This window comes from Antechinus flavipes, chromosome 5 (assembly GCF_016432865.1).
Source record: "Antechinus flavipes isolate AdamAnt ecotype Samford, QLD, Australia chromosome 5, AdamAnt_v2, whole genome shotgun sequence".
Classification (NCBI taxonomy): domain Eukaryota; kingdom Metazoa; phylum Chordata; class Mammalia; order Dasyuromorphia; family Dasyuridae; genus Antechinus; species Antechinus flavipes.
The window spans coordinates 287,032,290-287,051,853 of NC_067402.1; the positions used below are offsets into that span (position 1 = coordinate 287,032,290).

The following is a 19,564-nucleotide window of genomic DNA, read 5'->3' on the forward strand; positions in this document are numbered from 1 at the left end:
GAGCCTGGCTTCACGCCCAGTCCAGCCACTCGGCAGGGTGTGGCGTGTACACAGGTGTGTGCTTACAGGGCTGGGGGGGTGGGGCCGCAGGCTTTGGGGGCCCCCCTTGGAGGGGGGTCTTGGATTCTCCCTGATCCTGAGGACCCCAAAAACCTGAAGGAGAGACGTGGGATTGTGGGAGCTCACATCCCCCCAGCTTTCACTAGCGGGTTCTATTCCTCCAGTCGCCTGCCCCTGCCCCCATCCTCCTTAGCCTTCTCCCCACCTGTGTTATCTCAGCCCTCCCTACCAACCCCATGAAAGGAGCTTGTGTTACTGTCCACTTCCTGGTTCTCTAACAATTCTGATGTGGAAAGTTCATAACAACTGGGAAAGGGGGGAAATCTCACTGGGTTTGGAGGCAGGGCTCCAGGCCCGCCAAGAGGCCCCGCTGAGACTCCATGAAGCCCTGAAGTTATAGAGGAAGAAATGAGAGTCTGAGGGCATCTGCTGTGTCCAAGGCCAGGCAAGGCGTAAGCTTGGGAGGTGAGATCTGAACCCAGGGCTTCTGACTCCAAAGCCACACCCAGACTGGAAGTTCTGGCTCTGAGAGTTAAATCACTGTATTTCCTTCTTTGGGGTCTCAATGTCCCATCTATAAAATTGGGGAAAATATAGTAACTTCTCTGCCTACCATGAGGAAAAGTGCCTTCGTGTGTATGAGTGTGTGAGTGTGAGTGTGTGTGAGCGTGTGTGTGTGTGTGTGTGTGTGTGTGTGTGTGTATGTGTGTGTGTTTGCTGGGAGTAGGGAGCACATAACTACAAAAGGCAGCATGGCTGAAGATCTGGCCTTAAAATAAGGAAGACGGGTTCAGGTCCGGCCCCGGCCGCGTGCTAGCCGGGCAGGACGGTCCGCGTTTCAGCGCCCTTGGCGGCCTTCCCAGACTAAACGCTTATCAGTTTCAGAGGAGGTGCCAATCTGATCCAGAGGAGGGAATTTCCATACTAGGGGTTCCCCCGTGGATGCGGATCACAGAATTTTTTTTTTTTTTGAAAGAAAAGCCCCTTCCTTACAGCATAAACACTGGAAGAATCCTCACCTTCTGGAGTGGAAGTGGATAAATGCCCATTCACACTGAGCTGTTTGCACGGCAGGGAAGGAGGGGCTTTGTTAGGGGGAGGGTTTTGGGGGGGATGGGTATCTGCTGAGTGGGAAATTCCCACTTTTTCCTCCCAGGTCCCAGCTCCCCTTGCCGCCCACCCTGGCCCAAAGGTCTCTGGGAAAACCTAAGCTTAGAAAAACTGCAATAAACTCTGGCAAACCAACCCAAGATGGCGGGATGGAGAAGGCCTTTTGACACCTACAGGTCCTGGGTCTTCTCCCTCCTCCCTCTTTCCTGCTTGGGCTTCTCTGACCTGAGCCGTTCAGCTCAAGGTCAAGGCTAGTGACCATCTGAGAAATAGACAAAAATCCCCAAAGATCTTCCCGTTCCATCCCACCCTCTCCCCCAGCAAACTTCTGTAAACATCATTGTCCCAGGACTGAGGGTGGACTGGAGAACGGAGAGCATTTCTCTTCAGCTCTCTCTTGTTTTTTTAGGAGTTTGCCTTTTAAAATAAAACGATTGCCCTCCTCCCACACCTCCTCTGGGCTGAGCCCCAAACCCACAGAAAACCATTTTTAAGGGGGGGGTCAGAATGGAGAAGTTCAGAGCTGCCCGCTCCGGTCCCGGAAGAAGCCTTCGGCGGCCTGTGCTTCCCGAAAGGTGACGGTGATGGAGTTGGCTGTGATATCAGTCACCGTCACTTCGGAAGGGGGGTGCGTGGGGATCCAGGGAGGGCCCCCTTCAGTCAGGTCACCACCTACCACAGCCATGGAGGAGAGACAGAGACAGATGGGGGAGAGCTTCATTGGACCAACGGCATGGCAGGGAAAGGGGGGGAGCAAAGGGACAGCCCCGGAACCCCCTTCCTCACATCAACCTGCACATGAGGAAACCGAGCCCCATAGAGCTTGGGGGACTTGACTGAAGTCTTAAAGCTCAGCAATCGGGGGCCCTGACTCTGAATCCATGGTTCATGCCCCAGGACCCCAACTGTCAGCTGCAGGGAGGTTTGATTGGGTAGCTGGGCTGGGAAAGGGGAGAGATCATCCTCAGCCCGCTCGGGGAGTAATATGTTCTGTGGGGTTGTGCTCCTTGCTTGATGGGGTTTGGGGGTGAGGATTCCCTTATGGAGTGAATACTCCCCCCACACTGACCTCAGAAGGAGAATAAGGGATGGGGATTGGGCAGAGAGAAGCTGGAACGTGAGGGGCAGCTGGAGCTGGGCCCACTAAGACTGGGAGCCATTCCCTTCCACTTAGTTTACTCCTCTGAAAAAGGGGGTTATAAATCTCTGGTGCCAAAGGGTGTCTGGGGGAGGAACAAAAAGACCAAGTGGATAGGGAAGGGCTCGGAAACAAAGATGGGACTGCGGGCGCTTCCAGACAAAGGAGACAATGGAGCTGATCGGTGCACTGGCAGGGAAGGAGAGCAGGGTCAGCTAAGTGGCAAGTCCACCATCCGTGCTCTAACCCCCGATTTTGTTCACGATTGTTTTTGGATTTCATCGAGAACTTCTGGTGGGGAAATTCCCTTCCCCAATGCTGATCTGCACCTGCTGTCCCACTAAGACTGTAGTCTCAGAGAGCTGCCTGGGATCAGCGGGAGTTAAGTCACACAGCCCCCAAGGGTCAGCGGTGGGGCCTGAAGCCAGGTCTTCCAGATTCTGACATTCATTCCCTAACTTATGGCCACGTGACATGGAATGAAGTCAGTCTGGGAAGGATCTCGGGGGCCATCTTGCCCAGCCCGCCCCTGAACAAGAATTCCTTCTAAGACACACGGCCCAGGGGCCATCGGCCTCTGCTTGAGAGGGCTCCCTGGGAGGCAGCCCATGGCTCAGTTTTCTCAGTTTGACTCCCTCCCGTTGCTACAAGGCTGAGCCCTTTCCCAAAGAACAGCCCTTCATGTATTTGGGGCTGCTCTGCTGGCTTCTCTCCCAAGCCTAACCAGCGCCTCCGACTCTTCCACAGATAAATGGCTGCCACGTCTCGGTGGCCCAGCTCTGGGCACTGCCCGGCCAAGGGCGGGCCCCTCAAGGCTCATCTCTGCTCCTCTGTGCTCCAGGTGGAGAGCAAGCCTGCCATCTTCACGGTCTCCTTCCCGTGACTGGCAGGGTGGCGCAGGGGACAGAGATGGCCCAAGGCTGAATCCAGGCCCTGCCTCTAGGATCCTGCCCTTCTCTCACCTGTAGGACTAGAGGTTCCCTGACTTTTCGGGTGCAGTAGGCGCCTGGGAACACCTGGACAGATCCTACCTCCGACACCTGCAGTAACTAGGCGAGGCCCCGGGCCTCAGTTTCCCCAGGGGTAAAACGGGGCAGGGCTTACCCTCCTTGCCAGGGCGCTGCTCATCAGGGGTGGCGGTGGCCGTGGCCTCGTCCCACTCGCCGGGGTCCTGCGTGGCCTCTTGGGCGGCGGGCTCCTCCAGGAAGGCCTCTCTAAGCTGGCCACGGCCCTCCAGGCGGGGCAGGAACTTCTTTCGGGACAGCCGCAGGTACTTCTGGGCCTTGCTCTGCTTCCTGAGCGGGAAGGGCAGGGTGGGTACGCCGCTGCTGCTCTTCTCCAGCTGTGCTGGGCCCGCCCTACCCACCCCGTCGGGGGCGCCGCCGCCGCCACCACCGCCGCCGGCCCCACTGCCGCCAAACTGGCGGGTCAGGGAGAAGCACAGTTTCTCCTTCCCCTTCACCTGGTGGGCGCTGCGCAAATCCATGCTGTACAGCCTCTGCAGGTCAGGGGTGGGGGACCGGCATGGGGAGCAGGGGAGAAGAGGGAAGGGGGTCAAGGAGCTGGCAAGGGTGGCCCCAGCTGGGGGTGCCCGCTCTCTGCCTTTTTACCTGGGCAAGCTTGTTACCCGGGACCCTCTGATCCCTCGATGACCCCCCGCCCCCAATCAGGCTGACCTTTCATGGCTGGGTTCTACGCTTCCCTGAAGCCCAGGCTGACAGAGAGGGGGCAGAGTGGAAAGGGCATTTGATGCCCTCATTAAGGGCAGGCACTAGCTGGTTTGTAGTCTTTGAGTTCTGGTGCTTGGCACACAGTGAGTGCTTAATAAATGCTTATCGGCTTGGAAGGGGTCAATTTGGAGTTGGAGAACCCGGGTTCAAATCTCAACTCTGCCACTATCTGTGTGACTTTGGCCAAGTCCCTTCACTGCTAATCTCCTCATTGGTGAAGTGAGGATGTTGGAAAGGGTGACCTGCAGGATTCCTTCCAGCTCCAAATCAAGGATCCATGTCTCAGGTTCGAATTCTGGCTTTGCTGCTTCTGAACTGTGTGACCTCAAGCCAGTAACTTAATCTCTTTGGGCCTCAGTTTCCTCATCTATAAAACAAAGGGGCTGCACACATTTTTTCCTATATCTTACAATATCCAGAACAAGCTTCTGCACACAGTAAGCACATAATTATTGCTTAGCGAATGGACAAAGCCTTCCCAGCCCTCAGTGACACTCCGCCTCTCATAGATTACATTGTTTGAGACTCGAAGACCCTTTCTCTCATTCCAGGCACAGTATGTGCTTCCCAAACTAGCTGGTATTTACTTATCTTGTATTGCATCCAATAAGTCTCCTTCCACAAAAGCTAAGTTGCTTCAAGGCAGGAGCTATTTCACATCTTGGTTCCCCTCCCTAGCACTTCACACAGAACCTGGTACATGACAAGAGTTTGTTCATGGAGCTTGAGTGAAAGAATTGGAATTCTGGGATCTCTCAGTAGTCTGGACCAAAAAAATCCTCCCTGAGAAATCCCTGGCAAGTGCCTTAGAGCTTCTATGCGAACTTTCATTACCTCTGCCAATCTTGCTTGTGTAGTGCTTTCACTGTTGGAAAATCTTTCTGATATTTACCTAAATCTGCTTCCTTTGACCACTTCCAACAGATCCACCTATTGGGGCCAATTCTTCCCATGGGGGCCAAGCAGATACTTAATCAAAGATTTAGGAGTTGGAATGGGACCTCACAAGCCAAGCAGTTCTCCTTCTCTCCTTTCGATTCCTTCCTTCTTCCTTCCATTATCCTTCTTTCCTTTTTCTTTTCCTTTCTTTTCTTCTTTTTCTGTTTTCTTTCTCCATTTTCTCCTTCCTTTCATCTTCTTTCTGACCTCCCTCCTTCCCTTTCTTTCTCTCTCACTCTCTCTCTTTAAGGAACAATTCTTTGTTCTTTAAGTTCTTTAAGAAACAATTGGAACATGCAGACCAAAAAATGACTTAAATAGATACCTCAGTCCCCAAATAAGGTTCCTTTGAAAAGAAAAAATAAATAAAATCCCAAGTCTCCAATGAAAAATCATCTTAGTTTTCTGCTACCTGATTTGGATTTTATATAAGTTAGATGGGGAAGAAGACAAAATGCATTTAGTTCTCAAGCATTGCTGGATTCAAGTTTGACTTTAAGTCAGGAGAGATCAGTATTCTATCCCACTAGTGACAAATTCTAGCTGTGTGACCCTGGACAAGTCACTTAACTCAGTTTCCCCAACTGTAAAATGTAGATAACCACACCTGGAAAGGACACTCATTGAGTTGATACAGGGGACAGTCAAACCAAGTTTTAAAACTGTAATAAAACACTTCCTAGCTGTGTGACCCTGGGCAAGTCATAACCCCAATTGCCCTAGCAAAACAAAACAAAACAAAACAAAAAAAGAAACTTGAATAAGTGGCGCAGTAGAGTACTGGCTCTGGAGTTAGGAGGACCTGAATTCAAATCCAGCCTCAGACATTTGACATATACTAGCTGTGAGATCCTGGCAAGTCACTTAAGCCTGATTACCTCACCAAAAAACAAACAGAAATAGGAGAAACTGAGTGCTGGCTTGGTACTCAGCAGGCTAGACCAATCACAAAAGGAAATGCTAGACGGATGCAGAGAAGGGCAGCAGGCTGGGGAGGGATGGAAGACCAGGCCATGGGTTTGGGTAAAGGTCCTCAGGGCATTTCAACTGGAGAAGAGAAGGTTTAGGGGGGCACATGATAGCTATCTTCAGGTATCTCAAGGGCTGTCACATGAAAGAAAGATTAGCCTTGTTCAGCTAGGCCCCAGAGGGCAGAACTAGAAAATGTGGGTGGAAGTTATAAGGAGGGAAATTTCAGCTCAATGTCAGGACATAATTCCTAACAGAGCCGTTCCAGTGGAATGGGCCTTCTTGGGGAGGCTGGAGGTTGGGGGTTCCCTCACTGGAGGTCTCCAAGCAGTGAGCTGACTGGCTCACTCAGGACTGGACTACCACTCAGGAGTGGTAGAAGGACAGGACTGGAATAAGTGCCTTCCCGCTCTGGGCCTTGGTGTGGGACTCTGCAATGGCTCTGAGAGCCTCAACTCTGGCCATTTCAGAAACCGAGGGGAGACAGAAAGATGGGCCGGTTGGTGTGAGGGGCCTGGAGGAGAGGATGTTTCCTGGATTTCAAAGGAAGCTGCTGGTCCTCAAACTTAGGAGGCTGAATGTAAATCAACACATGCCAGGTTCACTTCTTTTTTCTGTCATTTAACCTCTCCCATTGTTTTCCCCTTTAGTCAGGGAGGTGAGAGGACGTCTGGTCTACCTTCCCAACACCAATGGAGATTCTGTGAATCTAAGATTCTCAAGCCCCTTCACAGGGTACAGGACTACAGTTCTATAGCTAAAAGGGACCTGGACGGTCCTTGTCTGCTCATTTGGCAGATGAGGAAACAGCAAAACAAAGATTCAAACACTGGGACCTAGTGATGATCAACTACGGAAGACTCAGTTCTTTTAAGTGGTTCAATGATCCAAAGCAATCCCAATAGACTTTGGACAGAAAATGCAACCAGAGAAAGAACTGAGGAGACTGAGTGGAAATCATCACATGCTGGGTTCCCTTCTTGTTTCTGTTTTTTTATCTCTCCCATGGTTTTCCCTTTTGCTCTGATTTTTCTCTCCCAACATGACTCATAAAGCAATGTGTATTAACAATAAATAACTTACAAACTCCTAGCACTCAAACCGCTTAGCCACACCACTTCTGTAGACCAATTCAACCCACTTTCCCAAACCCTCGGGACAGAGACTGACAAAGAACCATCTTCCTGTCTTCACCCTGAGCTTACAAACAACCCGGAGGGACTCGGTTACATAGATGGAGGCTCCGAGACATCCAGAGCCGGAACATGAAGAAATCAGAAGCCAATGTTCCCCAGCTCTCCCGTGATCCTAGTTATATGGAGTGTGGCTTCCATGCCCAATACCCTTGACCAGGAAATCAGGAGTCCTTGTCAATCACTCCAACTGGACCCTCTTCCATTCTGCCTGACAAGGAGCATGTGCCCATTTTATACATGGGAACACTGAGGCCCATGGCGAGTGAATCCAGGTCTCGGGGCTCCAAGAGTCTCATGCCTTTCTCCCTGAACCAATCTAAGCACGGAGGGATTTAAAATTCGAGCGCTACCATTCTCAGGTTGTCCAGAAGGCCACAGATTTAGAGCTGGTCCCTGGAGAACATCTGACCCCCTTCTTTTTACAGAGGAGGAAACTGGACTAGAGAGAGAAATAACTTGTCCACTTGAGTTACAGCACCCCATCAGGATATTTCAGATATTGGTCACCAAACCTATGTCCTTTTCTCTCCGAGTCCTGCTCGATTAGAACATGAGATATCTTCTGTCAAATTGGTCCCTACAAACGCCGGCTTCTCTGCTCGGAAACTCCCAGTGGCTTCCGCTGCCCACAAGATATGGTTGGTGTTCTGGTCCTGGCATTCAATGCCCATACCAACCTTAGTTCCCTTTACTTTCCCTTCACATCCTCCAGGCTCCTGCCCTCCCTATGATCCGCTGACTACATGCTGAGTTTTGTCCCCTCTCATCCATGGAAGGCCTCCCATACTCTGTTCGCCTTTTGATACTGCTGGGGGAGCCCAGAAGAGCGACTCTGACTCCGAGGGCTGCTGGACAAGCTGCTGGGGGAGCCCTTTGGGGCTCTCCCCCCTCCCATGATGACCTGGGCTAATCTGTGGGGCTGAGAGGGGACCACGGGGAGCCCCATCCATCCAACCAGTGCCCAAGGCCAGAGTCGGGGGAGGGAGGGCAGGGGCCCGAGGTTACCTGCAGCAGCAGCCGTTTGGGCTTCGGGCCTCTTTTCCTACACCCGGATGCACGATCTTTCTCTTCCCTGGGGGGCATGAGGCGGATGGAGGGAGAAAAGGAAAAACCAGTGATGGACAAGGCAAGGACAGCCGGGCACGTGTGTGTCCCCTGAGACGACTCTGCAGGGCGATCCCTGGGACAACTGGCGGAGGGTCCTAGAATTAAGGCTACCTCATCCAACCCCCTTCAATTTACAGAAAGGGAAACTGAGGGAGGAGGAAAGTTCCATGCCCAGTGATTGATGGCAGAACTGGGATTAAAACTCGGGTCCTCAGGCACCAAGCCAAGGATTTTCTCATCTGGTGACATCTCACTGTCACAGGCCCCCTCCTCACTGGGCCCCCCATACCAGAGCTGCCAGTCCCATTGGGGGATTTAGAAAACTAGGTGTGAATTTCACTTTAGGGAAAGCTCAGAAATGTTGTGAATAAATGGAATACTTGTAAATTAAATTGGTCTTAAAAGCCCCAAGGGAGGGATTTCACTTCATCCCCTGTTCTCGGATGGAGGGAAGATACTATAGGTAAGGAAAACCTTCCCAGCTTGGAACGGGCAGTTCTGGGAGTGGTAAGTTCTCGTTACTGGGGATCTCCAAACAAAATGCTAAAACTTTGGGGCACTATTGGGGAGTTCTTGTTCATTCAACAAACATTTAATAAGCACCTACTATGCGCCTGGTACTAAGGGCACAAAGGTAAATATCAAATAATTTCTATGTTATTGGGTTGGGCTAGGTAGGCTTGGGTCCCTTCCATCACAGAAGTTCTAGGAATCTTACGGTGAATCTATCTGTAAACTTCCTTTTTCTCTTCTCTCTCTTTCTCTCCCTCGTTCTTTCTCTCTTTCTCTTTTTCCCGCTCTTCTTTTCTTTTCTTCTTCTTCCTTTTCTTCCTCTTTCCTCCTTCCTTCTTTTTTCTCTCAAAAGAGAGCCCTTTCTCCTTTCTCTTTCCCCTTCCTCTTTTCTTCTGTTCTTTTTCTTTCTCCTTTCCCCAGTCTCTCCTTTTCCCTCTTTTTCCTTCTCTCTCATCTCTCTCTTCTTCCCTCTTTCTGTCTCCCTCCTCTTCTTTTCCTCTCTTTTCTTCTCTTTTTTGTTTCTCTCTTCCCCCCTTCCTTTTCTCTCCTCTCCTTCCCTTCTTCTCTCTCCCTCCTTTTCTTACTCTCTCTTTCTCTTGGTGACTCTTTCTCCTTCCTTCCTTTTCTCTTCTCTCTCCTCTCTTTTTCTTTCCCTCCTTCTCTCTCCCTCCCCTTCCTTTTCTCTTCTCGCTTTCTCTCTCTCTTTTCCCTTCCTTCTCTGTCTCTCCCATTTCTCTCCTTCTCTCTCTCTCCCCTTCCTCCTCCCTCCCTGGATCTCTCTAGCTTTCTTTCTCTCTGCTTCACTGCCCCCCCACCCAAACATTTATCAATTTTAAGAAATCCAGACTCTGCTTAAATCCCCTCTTCCTGAAGCTGCAGGAGGACACACCCGGCTGCTGCCCGCGGGGAGCTTGTGATCGTGACCAGCCAGTGTATCCAGAGATCCCAGACAGAGCATCCTGTCCGTCCTCGTGATAATGGAGAACAGACTCAGCCCTGCCGCAGGCTGGGACCTCTCAGCCATGGATGAACCGGGAGCCGACAGAGCCCCGGGGGCCGGGAAAGGGGCGAACCCACAACTGCACAACAGTCGCCTGGCAGCTGTTTGAGGAAAGCGAATGGAAACTGGAGGGCCTGGGATGGGGGGGGCCTTGAAGGGGAACGGAGGGAAGGGGCCCATCAGGGGAACTGGGAACATTCTGTCCTATAGTCAGGCACAGGCCAGCGCTATTGGGAAACCTGGGTTCTAGTCCCAGATCTGTATGGACTCATAAGGTAACCTTGAAAAAGAAAATCTATCCTCAAGTCAGAGTTTCTAAACCGATCGGAATGGACCAAAAACATCTGAGCTAGAAAACGCCTTCGAGGGGTTGGAATTGGAGCGGCCTGAGGTCCCTTCTGGCCCCAGACCAAGGAGCATTTCACTGGAGACATGGGGAATTATGGATACAGAATGTTCCATACCTCTTCACATACTGCTGCTGTTATTTGTTGTTTTTGCATAACTGTTTTTGTTTGTTATAAGTTCAAAGGGTGAGGGGGTTTAAAAATGATTCTAATGTAGAAACTTAAAAATGCAAGGAGTCCAAGGAACTTAGTTCAAGTCTTGATTGCTACATACTACTTGTGGGACCTCAGGCCTCAGTTTCCTCCTCTGTAAAATGGACTGGCCCAGATGGTCACTAATCCTAGGATGTTATCAAGTGTGAATCTTCTCTATTCCATCCTTGGTACAATAGAATAAATCCTGGATTTGGAATGAGAAGACCTAGACTTAATCCTGCCTCAGTTATTCACTAGCCGTGTGATCTGGGACAAGTCACATAACCTCTCCAGGCCTCAGTTTCCTCCTCTGTAAAATGAGGGCAGGGGGTTAGACCAGGTGGCTTCTGAGGGCCTTCCAGCTCCAGATCTGTGATCTATGACTTTGGATAAACCACTTAGCCTCAGTTTTCCTCACCTATAAAATGGAGATAATTCCCAGTCTTCCTAAACTCTCAGAAATTGTGTGAGTGGAGAAAAAGACGTGAGAACACACCGACAGGAGCAGAGCACTCTGGGACCAGCCCTGGGGCTGGAGAAAGGGGAGAAAGAAAGGAGTAGGGAGTCCCAAGTCCACAAAGTGGGTGAGGGCAGCCCAAGGTCAAGTTCAAGGTTGCTGGTGATGCCCTGGGCTGGTGAAGGGGGATGGCTTTGGGCCATAGAAGAAGGGATCTAAGCTGCTGTTTGTCAACCTCAATCTGAGGCCTGGCTTCAAAAAAGCCCCCGATGCCAGAAACTTGAGCCGCCAAAGGCTTAGCACGTTCCCAGACAGACATGTCCCAGCTGTATGCCTGCTGAGCATCTGCTCCAGCTCCAGCCCACCAGGGGGCTGAGAGTCCCCCATGGGGCTGTAGGGCATGGCCACGGTGCCGGAGGCCAGGAGGGAGAAGCTCCCAAGCAACTGTCCTCAGCCTTGGGCTTGAAACATGGCCCCTCAGCCCTGGCCCCTCAGCCCTGGCTCCTCAGCCCTGGCCCCTCAGCCCTGGCCCCTGAACCATTGCCCCTCAGCCCTGGCTCCTCAGCCCTGGCTCCTCAGCCCTGGCCCCTCAGCCATGGCCCCTCAGCCCTGGCCCCTGAAACATAGCCCCTCAGCCCTGGCCCCTGAACCATTGCCCCTCAGCCCTGGCTCCTCAGCCCCGGCCCCTCAGCCCCGGCCCCTCGCTGAGGCTCCTTAGGTAAATAAGCTGCATGTACCCCGTGGCCGGCTGGGCCCCATCAGCACAGGGCTGTCCCCCGCCTGTCACGTACTCAGTGTTCTAGCTGACGCAGACAAGCCGGGCTGCCTCGTTCTCAGCCTGCCCTCTTGTGTGTGTGTGTGAGTGTAGGAGGGTGTGTCCGTGCCTGAGTACTCGTGGAAGGTGTGTGCAAAGGCGTGTGTGTGTGTGTGTGTGTGTGAGACTGTAAATGTAGGTTGCACTGTGTGCGTTGTGTGTGGGTGTATAAGTATTAGAGAATGTGTACTGTATATGAGTGTGTGAGTGAATTGGAAGTGTATATATGTATAAGCATGTATACGAGTGTGTATGTGTATTTGTGTGAGTATATGTGTATGAGCGTCTATGTATGTGAGTTTATTGTAGGTATATGTGTCTGTGTATTGTGTATTTGTGTGTGTGTATGTGTATGTGTGTGTGTGCGCTGAAGCCAGGGTTTGGAACTTAGCCCTGACCCTGGGTCCATGTCCCCAGCACTATTCCTACTTCCATCGGCCATAAGCCCTTCCTCCCTTTGAGGCTCAGCTCAGTGAAGGCCGGGCAGGGGCTGCAACAGAAAGAATTCTGGGTTTGGAGTCAGCATGTGGGCTCACAGCCTGGCTCCTGAATGTCTGCACCTCCACTTCCTTCTCTGTAAAGGGAGAGACTTCAAACAGATGGCCCCTTGGGTCCCTTCCAGATCTAGACCTAGGGTCCTGCCTCTATGACCTTAGGTAGTTATCTCCTTACCCTGGGCCTCAGTTTCCTCACCTGTAAAATAACCTAGGTCTCCCTCATTATGCTTCTATTACAAAAAGGTACCTCACAGCACAATTCAAAGCCTGGGCCTGCCGATTCCTCCCCCTGTGACTCTGGGCAAATCATTCAAACACTTGGAGAAACCTCAGTTTCCTCCTCTACCAAATGAAGGGATTGGATAAGGGAACCTCTCAGACGTACGTCCCTCTGCTCCCAAGATGCTGTTCCCTTCAGGAAGTCTTCTACCATGTACCCACTCAGAAGGGACATCTTTCTCCTCAAGTTGGTCCTGGACCTCCCTTCTGCCCAGGGCATGTTCTGTCTGATCACCTAGACAGGTAACTCAGGAACACTTTAATACATGTTTTAAATGAGCCGAATCAAGAACATTTGCCAACTCAAGTCCAAACTCAGAAATCAGAAAGAACATTTCACAAAAAGAGACAGCCCTGGGGGGTGGCTCGGCACCTCCACGTTGCCTCGGGCTTCTTTTGTGGCTTTTAATGGGCCATCAACAACTTGGCAGAGGATAGGGTGGAGGGATCCAGAAACAGACTCTGCTGAAAACTGGCCCAACATGTTGTGTAATTACGGTGACTTGGCTCCAAAGAGTGGAGAAGAAAAGGTCTTTCCTTTCTCTCCTTGCAGAGGTGGGGGTCTACGGCTACGGAACACGGCATACATCACTCAAATGATGTCTCAGCCAGTTTCCCCGAGCTACTTTCCCCCTCCTGACTGCCTTTTAGATTTCTAGGGACAGATGAATACGTTGAAAATAAAGCTGACATAATATCAAAAGATACTAATTAAAATAATATAAAGTAATGAGAAAATGAATTAAAAATGAAAATTAAACTCTGTAATGAAACATTAGGTTTGATTTATACCCCATTTTCTGGATCGTCTGCTACAGATGAGGCCCGCCAATGAACATCTGGGCACCGTTTGTCTGTTCTCCTGGCCTTTGTGGATATGTGGATGTAGGTGTGTGTGTGAGTGTGCATGTATGTATGAATAAATGAGAGTGTGTGTGTATACACACACACACATACATATAGACACACACACGTGTGTGTGTGTGAAATAGTGAAATATGTGTATATAAATATATAGGGTGTGTTAATATATGAGTGTATTAAGCACATGTATAAGAATATGAGTTTCTGAGTGTATATGTGTACATGCATTTATATGTATGTGAATATGAATTGCGTAAATGTATGAGAGTGTGTGAGTGTATATATGTGAGGGCAGGAGTATGTATGAATGAATGTGCATGTGTGTGTGTGACTATGTAAGAATATGAATCTATGAGTATATGTGTGTACATGAATGCACGCAATGTATATGTATAAATGAATGAGTATATATATGTGTGTGTGTATATGAAAAACTAGGAGTATGTGTGCATAAATATGTGTATATATATATGTGTGTGTGTGAATATGGAAATGTATTGTGTAAGAGTGTGAGGAAGGTGAGTATATGTATGTGCACACAGGCACGTGTGTGTGTGTGTGTGGTGGTATATGTGAATGAGTTTATGTGTTGTGAATATGAGTGTGTAAGCATACATGTGCATGTCTAAGAGCATGAGTTTGTGTATATATGTATGTATATGTGTGCAGGTACATGTGGGTGTGAATGAATGTGTATGCATGTATAAGACTATGAGCATGAATATATGAGCACATATATGTGAAATAGTATGTGCATGCATGTGTATGAATGTGAATGTGCATGTATGAGTAAACAAGTGTGTATGTATGTGTGGGGGGGAGTATATATGTGTGAGTGTGTACATGTATGTGAGTGCATGAGTATAAGTATGTAAACATGTGAGTGTGTGTAAGAGCATGGGATTATGTATTATGTAAGTGCATGCGTGTATGTGCATGTATGTGTGTATGGCCAGGCTCCCTATTAACCTCCTTTCCTGTATTTATTCCCTCAGTGTTGATCATCTGGCAGTTGGGGAAATGTTTGTGAATGAGAGTGAAACTTTGTTCTTTTCAAGCGAAATGTCAAATGTCAAAATGAACATATCTTGATAAAAAGTCATTTGAAAGGTTCCTTGCAGGGAAGCCGGGGCACAGGGTCAGTGAGTATATAGATCAAGGCAAGGGTATAAGAGGGAGCTGGGAAAATTCACTCACAGAGAACACTCCTCATTGGATGACTGGCAGCTCCCTAAAGGCAGAGGGGGTCTCGCTTTCGTCTCGGTCTCCCCGGTGACCGTGAAGACTTCATCATGCTTGTTGATAACCTTATCTCTTTCAGAAGTCACTCAATGCAAACTATTCATTTTACAAAGGGGGAAACTGAGGTTCAGAGAAATGGGGATTTGACTAAGGTCTGGTCAGGGTCAGAACCAGGATTTTGGATACAGGACTCTTTCTCCCTTTACTCCTGGTCACCTGGCACAAGAAGGGGTCAAAGCTGCCGGGGTCATGAAAATGATGGGGAAGGTAACCTAGGGAAGAACCTAGAGTTCCCTCATCACAGATGGGCCATAGAAGGGAGTTCTCCCTTGCCGGAGATCTTCGAGCAAAAACTGGCTCAGAGAGGGAATCCTGCCCCGTGAGATGGCCAGGATGATTCCAAAGGCGCCGGCCTACCTTGGGGTTACAAGCCTGGGATTTCAGCTACCTGAGCCTCTTCAGTTTCCCATTCTGTATAACAGAGTAGAACCAAGTCATAGGATTCTAACTTTTGAACTAAGATCTTAAGAATGATCCATCCACCTCCCTCCTTTTACAGAGAGGGAAATTGAGACTCAGAGAAGTGAAGGGACTTGTCCAGATAGGAAAAACAGACTTTTAAAGCTTGAACCTAGGTTCTGTGCTTCCAAATTCAGCACTCTTTCATAGTTTTAATGTTCTGTGTTCTATGACTGCTCCCAACTTGAACTTCAGTTCTAAGCTTTCTCCCGATCCAGATATTCTATACTTGAATCCACAGAAACTGATGAAATGACCCAGCAAAATAGTATAAAGGGAGAAGAGGGCACAAGAAAGAACCTTAGGGGAGAATTCCCACAGGTTTCAGGAGCAACCTGGATGAAAATCCAATAAAGGCTGAGGAGCCGCAGTCGGACAGGGAGGAGAATGACCAGGGCAGCAGTACAATTCCAGCTCTGCCAACCTGTTCGTCTGTAAGCTAGGAGGGACTCTAGAGGTTAAGTTGTCCAAGCTCCCCATTTTACACATGAAAAGAATGAAGCTTAGGGAGAAGGCAACCTGCCCAAGTCACACATCCAGACTGAACTTCATTACTCTTTGACTGCTGCTTCTTGTTTCTAAAGATCACAATATTCTTGACTTTTATTCTTTTAATGACTAAAAAAATTGTCATTATCGTGTTTACGTCACTTTCCCCTGCAGGGAAACTGAGGCACAGGGACACCAGGTGTCTGGACCAATGCAATATAATGGGTCGGGGATCTGGAAAATGACATTCACGGGGATCATCTCTAATTAGATGATTGTAAGATGTTTCAGAGAAGAAACTTTCTTAGGTTCAGCCAAAAGTCTTCTGACATCTAGGCAAGTGCTCATGGCCACGGGGAGTGATAGTGGAGTGATCTCTCCCTGATAAGAGAATGTCCCTAGTCTACAGAGGTAAACTGAGGCAAATTTACAGGAAATAGGAAGGCAGAATACTCCAGTATGTCTCCTCCCTAAAATGGACATAAGTTGTTTGGGTTATGGTTAACTCCTAAATTGTAGGATATCCCTTGTTCTGCTGCTTATATTTCATGAGTATAAGTTATATGCCCCAGAAGACTGAAGTATAACTCTCTTGTCTCCCAATTTGTTGAAATCATGACCTTCCTTTATAGTCCCACTTGGATGCCATCTCCTCCATGAAGCCTGCCTGAATTCCACCCTGACCCTCAGTGGCCTGGGACCTCTGTCCCTCTGATGCCCAGCTCATTTGGCCCCATTTGGGCCATTATTCCCCCCCCAAAAAAAGAGTAAATGATTGAGGGCAGAGCTTATACTATTTTTCACTCAGTATCCCCCAGGGCCGAGCACATAGAAGGCACTTCATAAATGTGTGTACACGTGATTCAGCTCTGGGCTCGATGAAGGCAGGGACCTTGTTTGTGATTCAGGTCAGACTGAGCATAAGGACAGAGGAAATGCTCAGGAACAATGGCATGGGCATCCCTGTGCCAGGTCATCGAGATGCCCACCGCCCACCCCAGCAGGGAAAACAAAGGACCCGCTTACTTCTCCTCATACGCCATGACAAGGCGAGGGTCCAGGATATGTTCCTCTGGCTCCCATGTACTGTACCTGGGGAAAGATGTGAAAGATGGTGACCGTCAGTAGCATCAATAGCTGGCCAATGTGGGGGAGGAAGTGCCCTGGCCATGGTGGGGATGGCTGTGATCTGGTGGTTCCCCTACCCAGATATACCTTCTTTCACTGGCCCTCTCCTATCTAAGAATGTGTTTGCCAATTCAGCGGCAGCAGCCTTCAAGGCCCACCTAGAAATCTAACTCTTCAATGAAGCCCCACTTCATTCTTAGAACATGTCCAGGATGGGAGTAATGTCAGAACACTCCCTAGCTCCCTGGAGTTATTTTTTATGGCCTCTATTTGTATCAAGATTGCCCGTGGAGTGAGTTACAGTCTTATCGCCCTCCTAGACTGAAGCTTCCTGAGGGTTAGTAGTGGGCATAGAACTCTGGCCAAGTCAATTTTGTCACTCTGGGAAATCTCCACACAAAGAAGGGGTTGGAATAGGTGATGAGCAAAGTCCTTCCCCTTCCCAAAATTCCCTGTTCTAAGGCACCTCTCTTTGCTCTGACATTCCCTGTTCTGAGATCCTTCCCAGTTGGCTCCCGTTCCAGGGATGAGACTTGGAACAGAAGGAGACAAAGTTGTGGACAGGGATGGCACTGGAATTTGTTTTGTTCTAATGCACATTTGATTTTTCCCCAATGACAGGGAGGGAAAAATAAAAGTTTGTTAACTGAAAATAAAATAAGATTTCAAGAGGTTTTACTCTTTCAATGTTAGTTTTGCTTGTTTTTTTTTTTTTAACTTTTAAATTTCTTTCTTATCAGGGCTGCCTCCCTGGAAGGGACTGAAAGACCCAGTGGGAGACGCAGCTGATGAAAAACAAAAGATCGATAAGATTTTTAAAAAGATCTTTATAAACTTGTACCGAGGCCCAAACTAGGGTTCAGAGAATTAAGGTGATTGGCTCACATTCCCATATCAGGGGAGGGTCTAAGAAAGGATTGGATGTCAGGTCTGCCTGAGTCCACTCCTGGGCCTCTGGGTCCTCAGAATCATGCAGGATAGAGACAAACAGGATACCAGGGGTCACTGGGACCAATTCTCTGTTTATAGGTAGGGAGATCTATGCCCCTCTCTGGGGGACGTGACTGCCTCTGCCCGTCCTCCTTTGTCCCAGGCAATCGCGAGACAGATCAGGGCCCGGAAGATGCTACCTGGGAGAAGTTGGGAGGGACCCCTAGTGTTCCTGATCTGAACTGGCTTCCAGAAAAATGCCAGGCAAGGTCTCAGAAGAGGGAGGGTCAGGGCTGCGAGGGGCCTTAGAACAGTGGATGAGATAGCTGGGAGAGATCTTAGAATGCTGGGAGGGAGCATAGAACAAGGCATGTCAGAGCTGGGAGGGAGCTTAGAACAGGGGATGTCAGAGCTGGACAAGAGGTTCTTAGTCCTCCTAATCATCCAACCCTTTTGCAAAGGAGGATCCTAGGCCAACAGGGGCTCCTGAGTTGCCCAAAGGGAAGCATCCCGAAGGTTAACCAGAGCAGAAACTGGAAACTTCTTCCAAGTTCTGTGAAGGAGGCGATGGGCTGAGACAAGCGGGAATGAGTCAGCTGTCCTGGACTTGGCTTTCCTCCATCCCCCACCTCTCTTCCGGATCTTTTCATCCATGGCCCTCCCCTCCAGCCCCCAAGGAAGGAGATCATTCCAGGCAGGACATTCTCTTCCTCCAGAGGCTGAGAAAGCAGCCCTGGGGGATGGAGGATTAAGTTTGTTAAACACTTAGCACAGTGCCTGGCACATCATATGTGCTCCCTTTGGGTCAAGAAAGGCAGGATTCGGTGAGCTTGGGAGACCAGGCGGCAATTCAGCAAAACATTGACCAAGCTCTAGGCGAGGAGCTGGGGGAGGGGAGGACAAAGGTCAGGGGGACGGGGACTGGTGATCTGGGGACTTGCAGAGCAGGGAGGGGAAGGATCCCCGTACACCTGGCTACAAGCTCTGCTTCTGCCAGTGACATGATGTGTGACTGTGGGCGAGTTATTCTTCCTCTCTAGGTCTCAGTTTCTCTGTCTATGAAGTAAGGAAGTTGGACTAGATAATCTCTAAGGTCTCTCAGTATATGCATCTTCTATTCTAAGACCCCTTCCCCACCTCTAATGTTCTAAGGCCTCTTCTAGGTCTGATATCATGTTCTAAAGCCTCTCCCAGGTCTGACATCCCATATTCTAAAGATCCTCTCAGGTCAGGCATCCCATGTTTTAAAGATCCTCTCAGGTCAGGCATCCCATGTTCTAAAGATCCTCTCAGGTCAGGAATCCCATGTTCTAAAGATCCTCTCAGGTCAGGAATCCCATGTTCTAAAGCCTCTTCCAGCTCTGCCATCCCATGTTCTAAAGTCTCTCTCAGTTCTGCCCTCCTTTGTTCTAAAGCCTCTTCCAGCTCTGCCATCCCATGTTCTAAAGCCTCTTCCAGCTCTGCCATCCCATATTCTAATGGCTCTCCCAACTCTGCCATCCCATGTTCTAAAGTCTCTCCCAGCTCTGCCATCCTTTGTTCTAAAGCTTCTTCCAGCTCTGACACCCCATGTTCTAACGGCTCTCCCAGTTCTGACATTCCAGGTCAAAGCCTCTCTGAGGCATGGGGTGGGGCAGCCTCCCTAACACAAAGCCCAGGATCCCATGGAGCATCACCCTGTGTGACCAATCTGAGCAGGGGGACGGGCTGGGGTGGGGGAGGCTACATCAGGCTCAGTGATAGATGGAGGGCGTGGGAGAAGCTGAGCAGCCGGAAAACAGTAGGCCACGTGACTTGGGCTCCCTCCGGGCTCCTCCTCCTCCCCCTCCCCACCTCTGGTAGGAACTCGTAAACAAGCGTGCTAGGAGCTGACTCAGAGCCCAGCCTGGCATGAGTGCCAACTCACAGGGAGGGAGGGGGAGGAGGCCCGGGCGCTAAGGGGAGGGGGCGCACTCCAGTGCAGCTCCAGGGGGTGCGGATGGGGGCAGGACAGCCTTCAGTGCCCTTTGGAGTGGGGACACACTGGGGTCATCAAGGACCA

General features: G+C 49.8%; 1 protein-coding gene across 3 annotated transcripts in view; it reads right to left on the reverse strand.

Annotated features, from left to right (window-relative positions):
• Positions 1–742: 742 nt before the first annotated feature.
• The window catches only part of CBX7 (chromobox 7), a 28,794-nt gene continuing 9,972 nt past the window's right edge, over positions 743–19,564 (reverse strand). For 2 of the 3 annotated variants that reach the window (XM_051962004.1, XM_051962003.1), the window contains 4 exons: positions 16,492–16,557; positions 8,148–8,214; positions 3,413–3,806; positions 743–1,842 (listed from right to left, as the gene is read on the reverse strand). In XM_051962004.1, coding sequence (XP_051817964.1) covers positions 1,688–1,842; positions 3,413–3,806; positions 8,148–8,214; positions 16,492–16,557 — 682 coding nt within the window. In that variant the 3' untranslated portion in view covers positions 743–1,687. The remainder of the gene's footprint in view (positions 1,843–3,412; positions 3,807–8,147; positions 8,215–16,491; positions 16,558–19,564) is intronic. The other variant, XM_051962002.1, reaches the window with a different exon arrangement.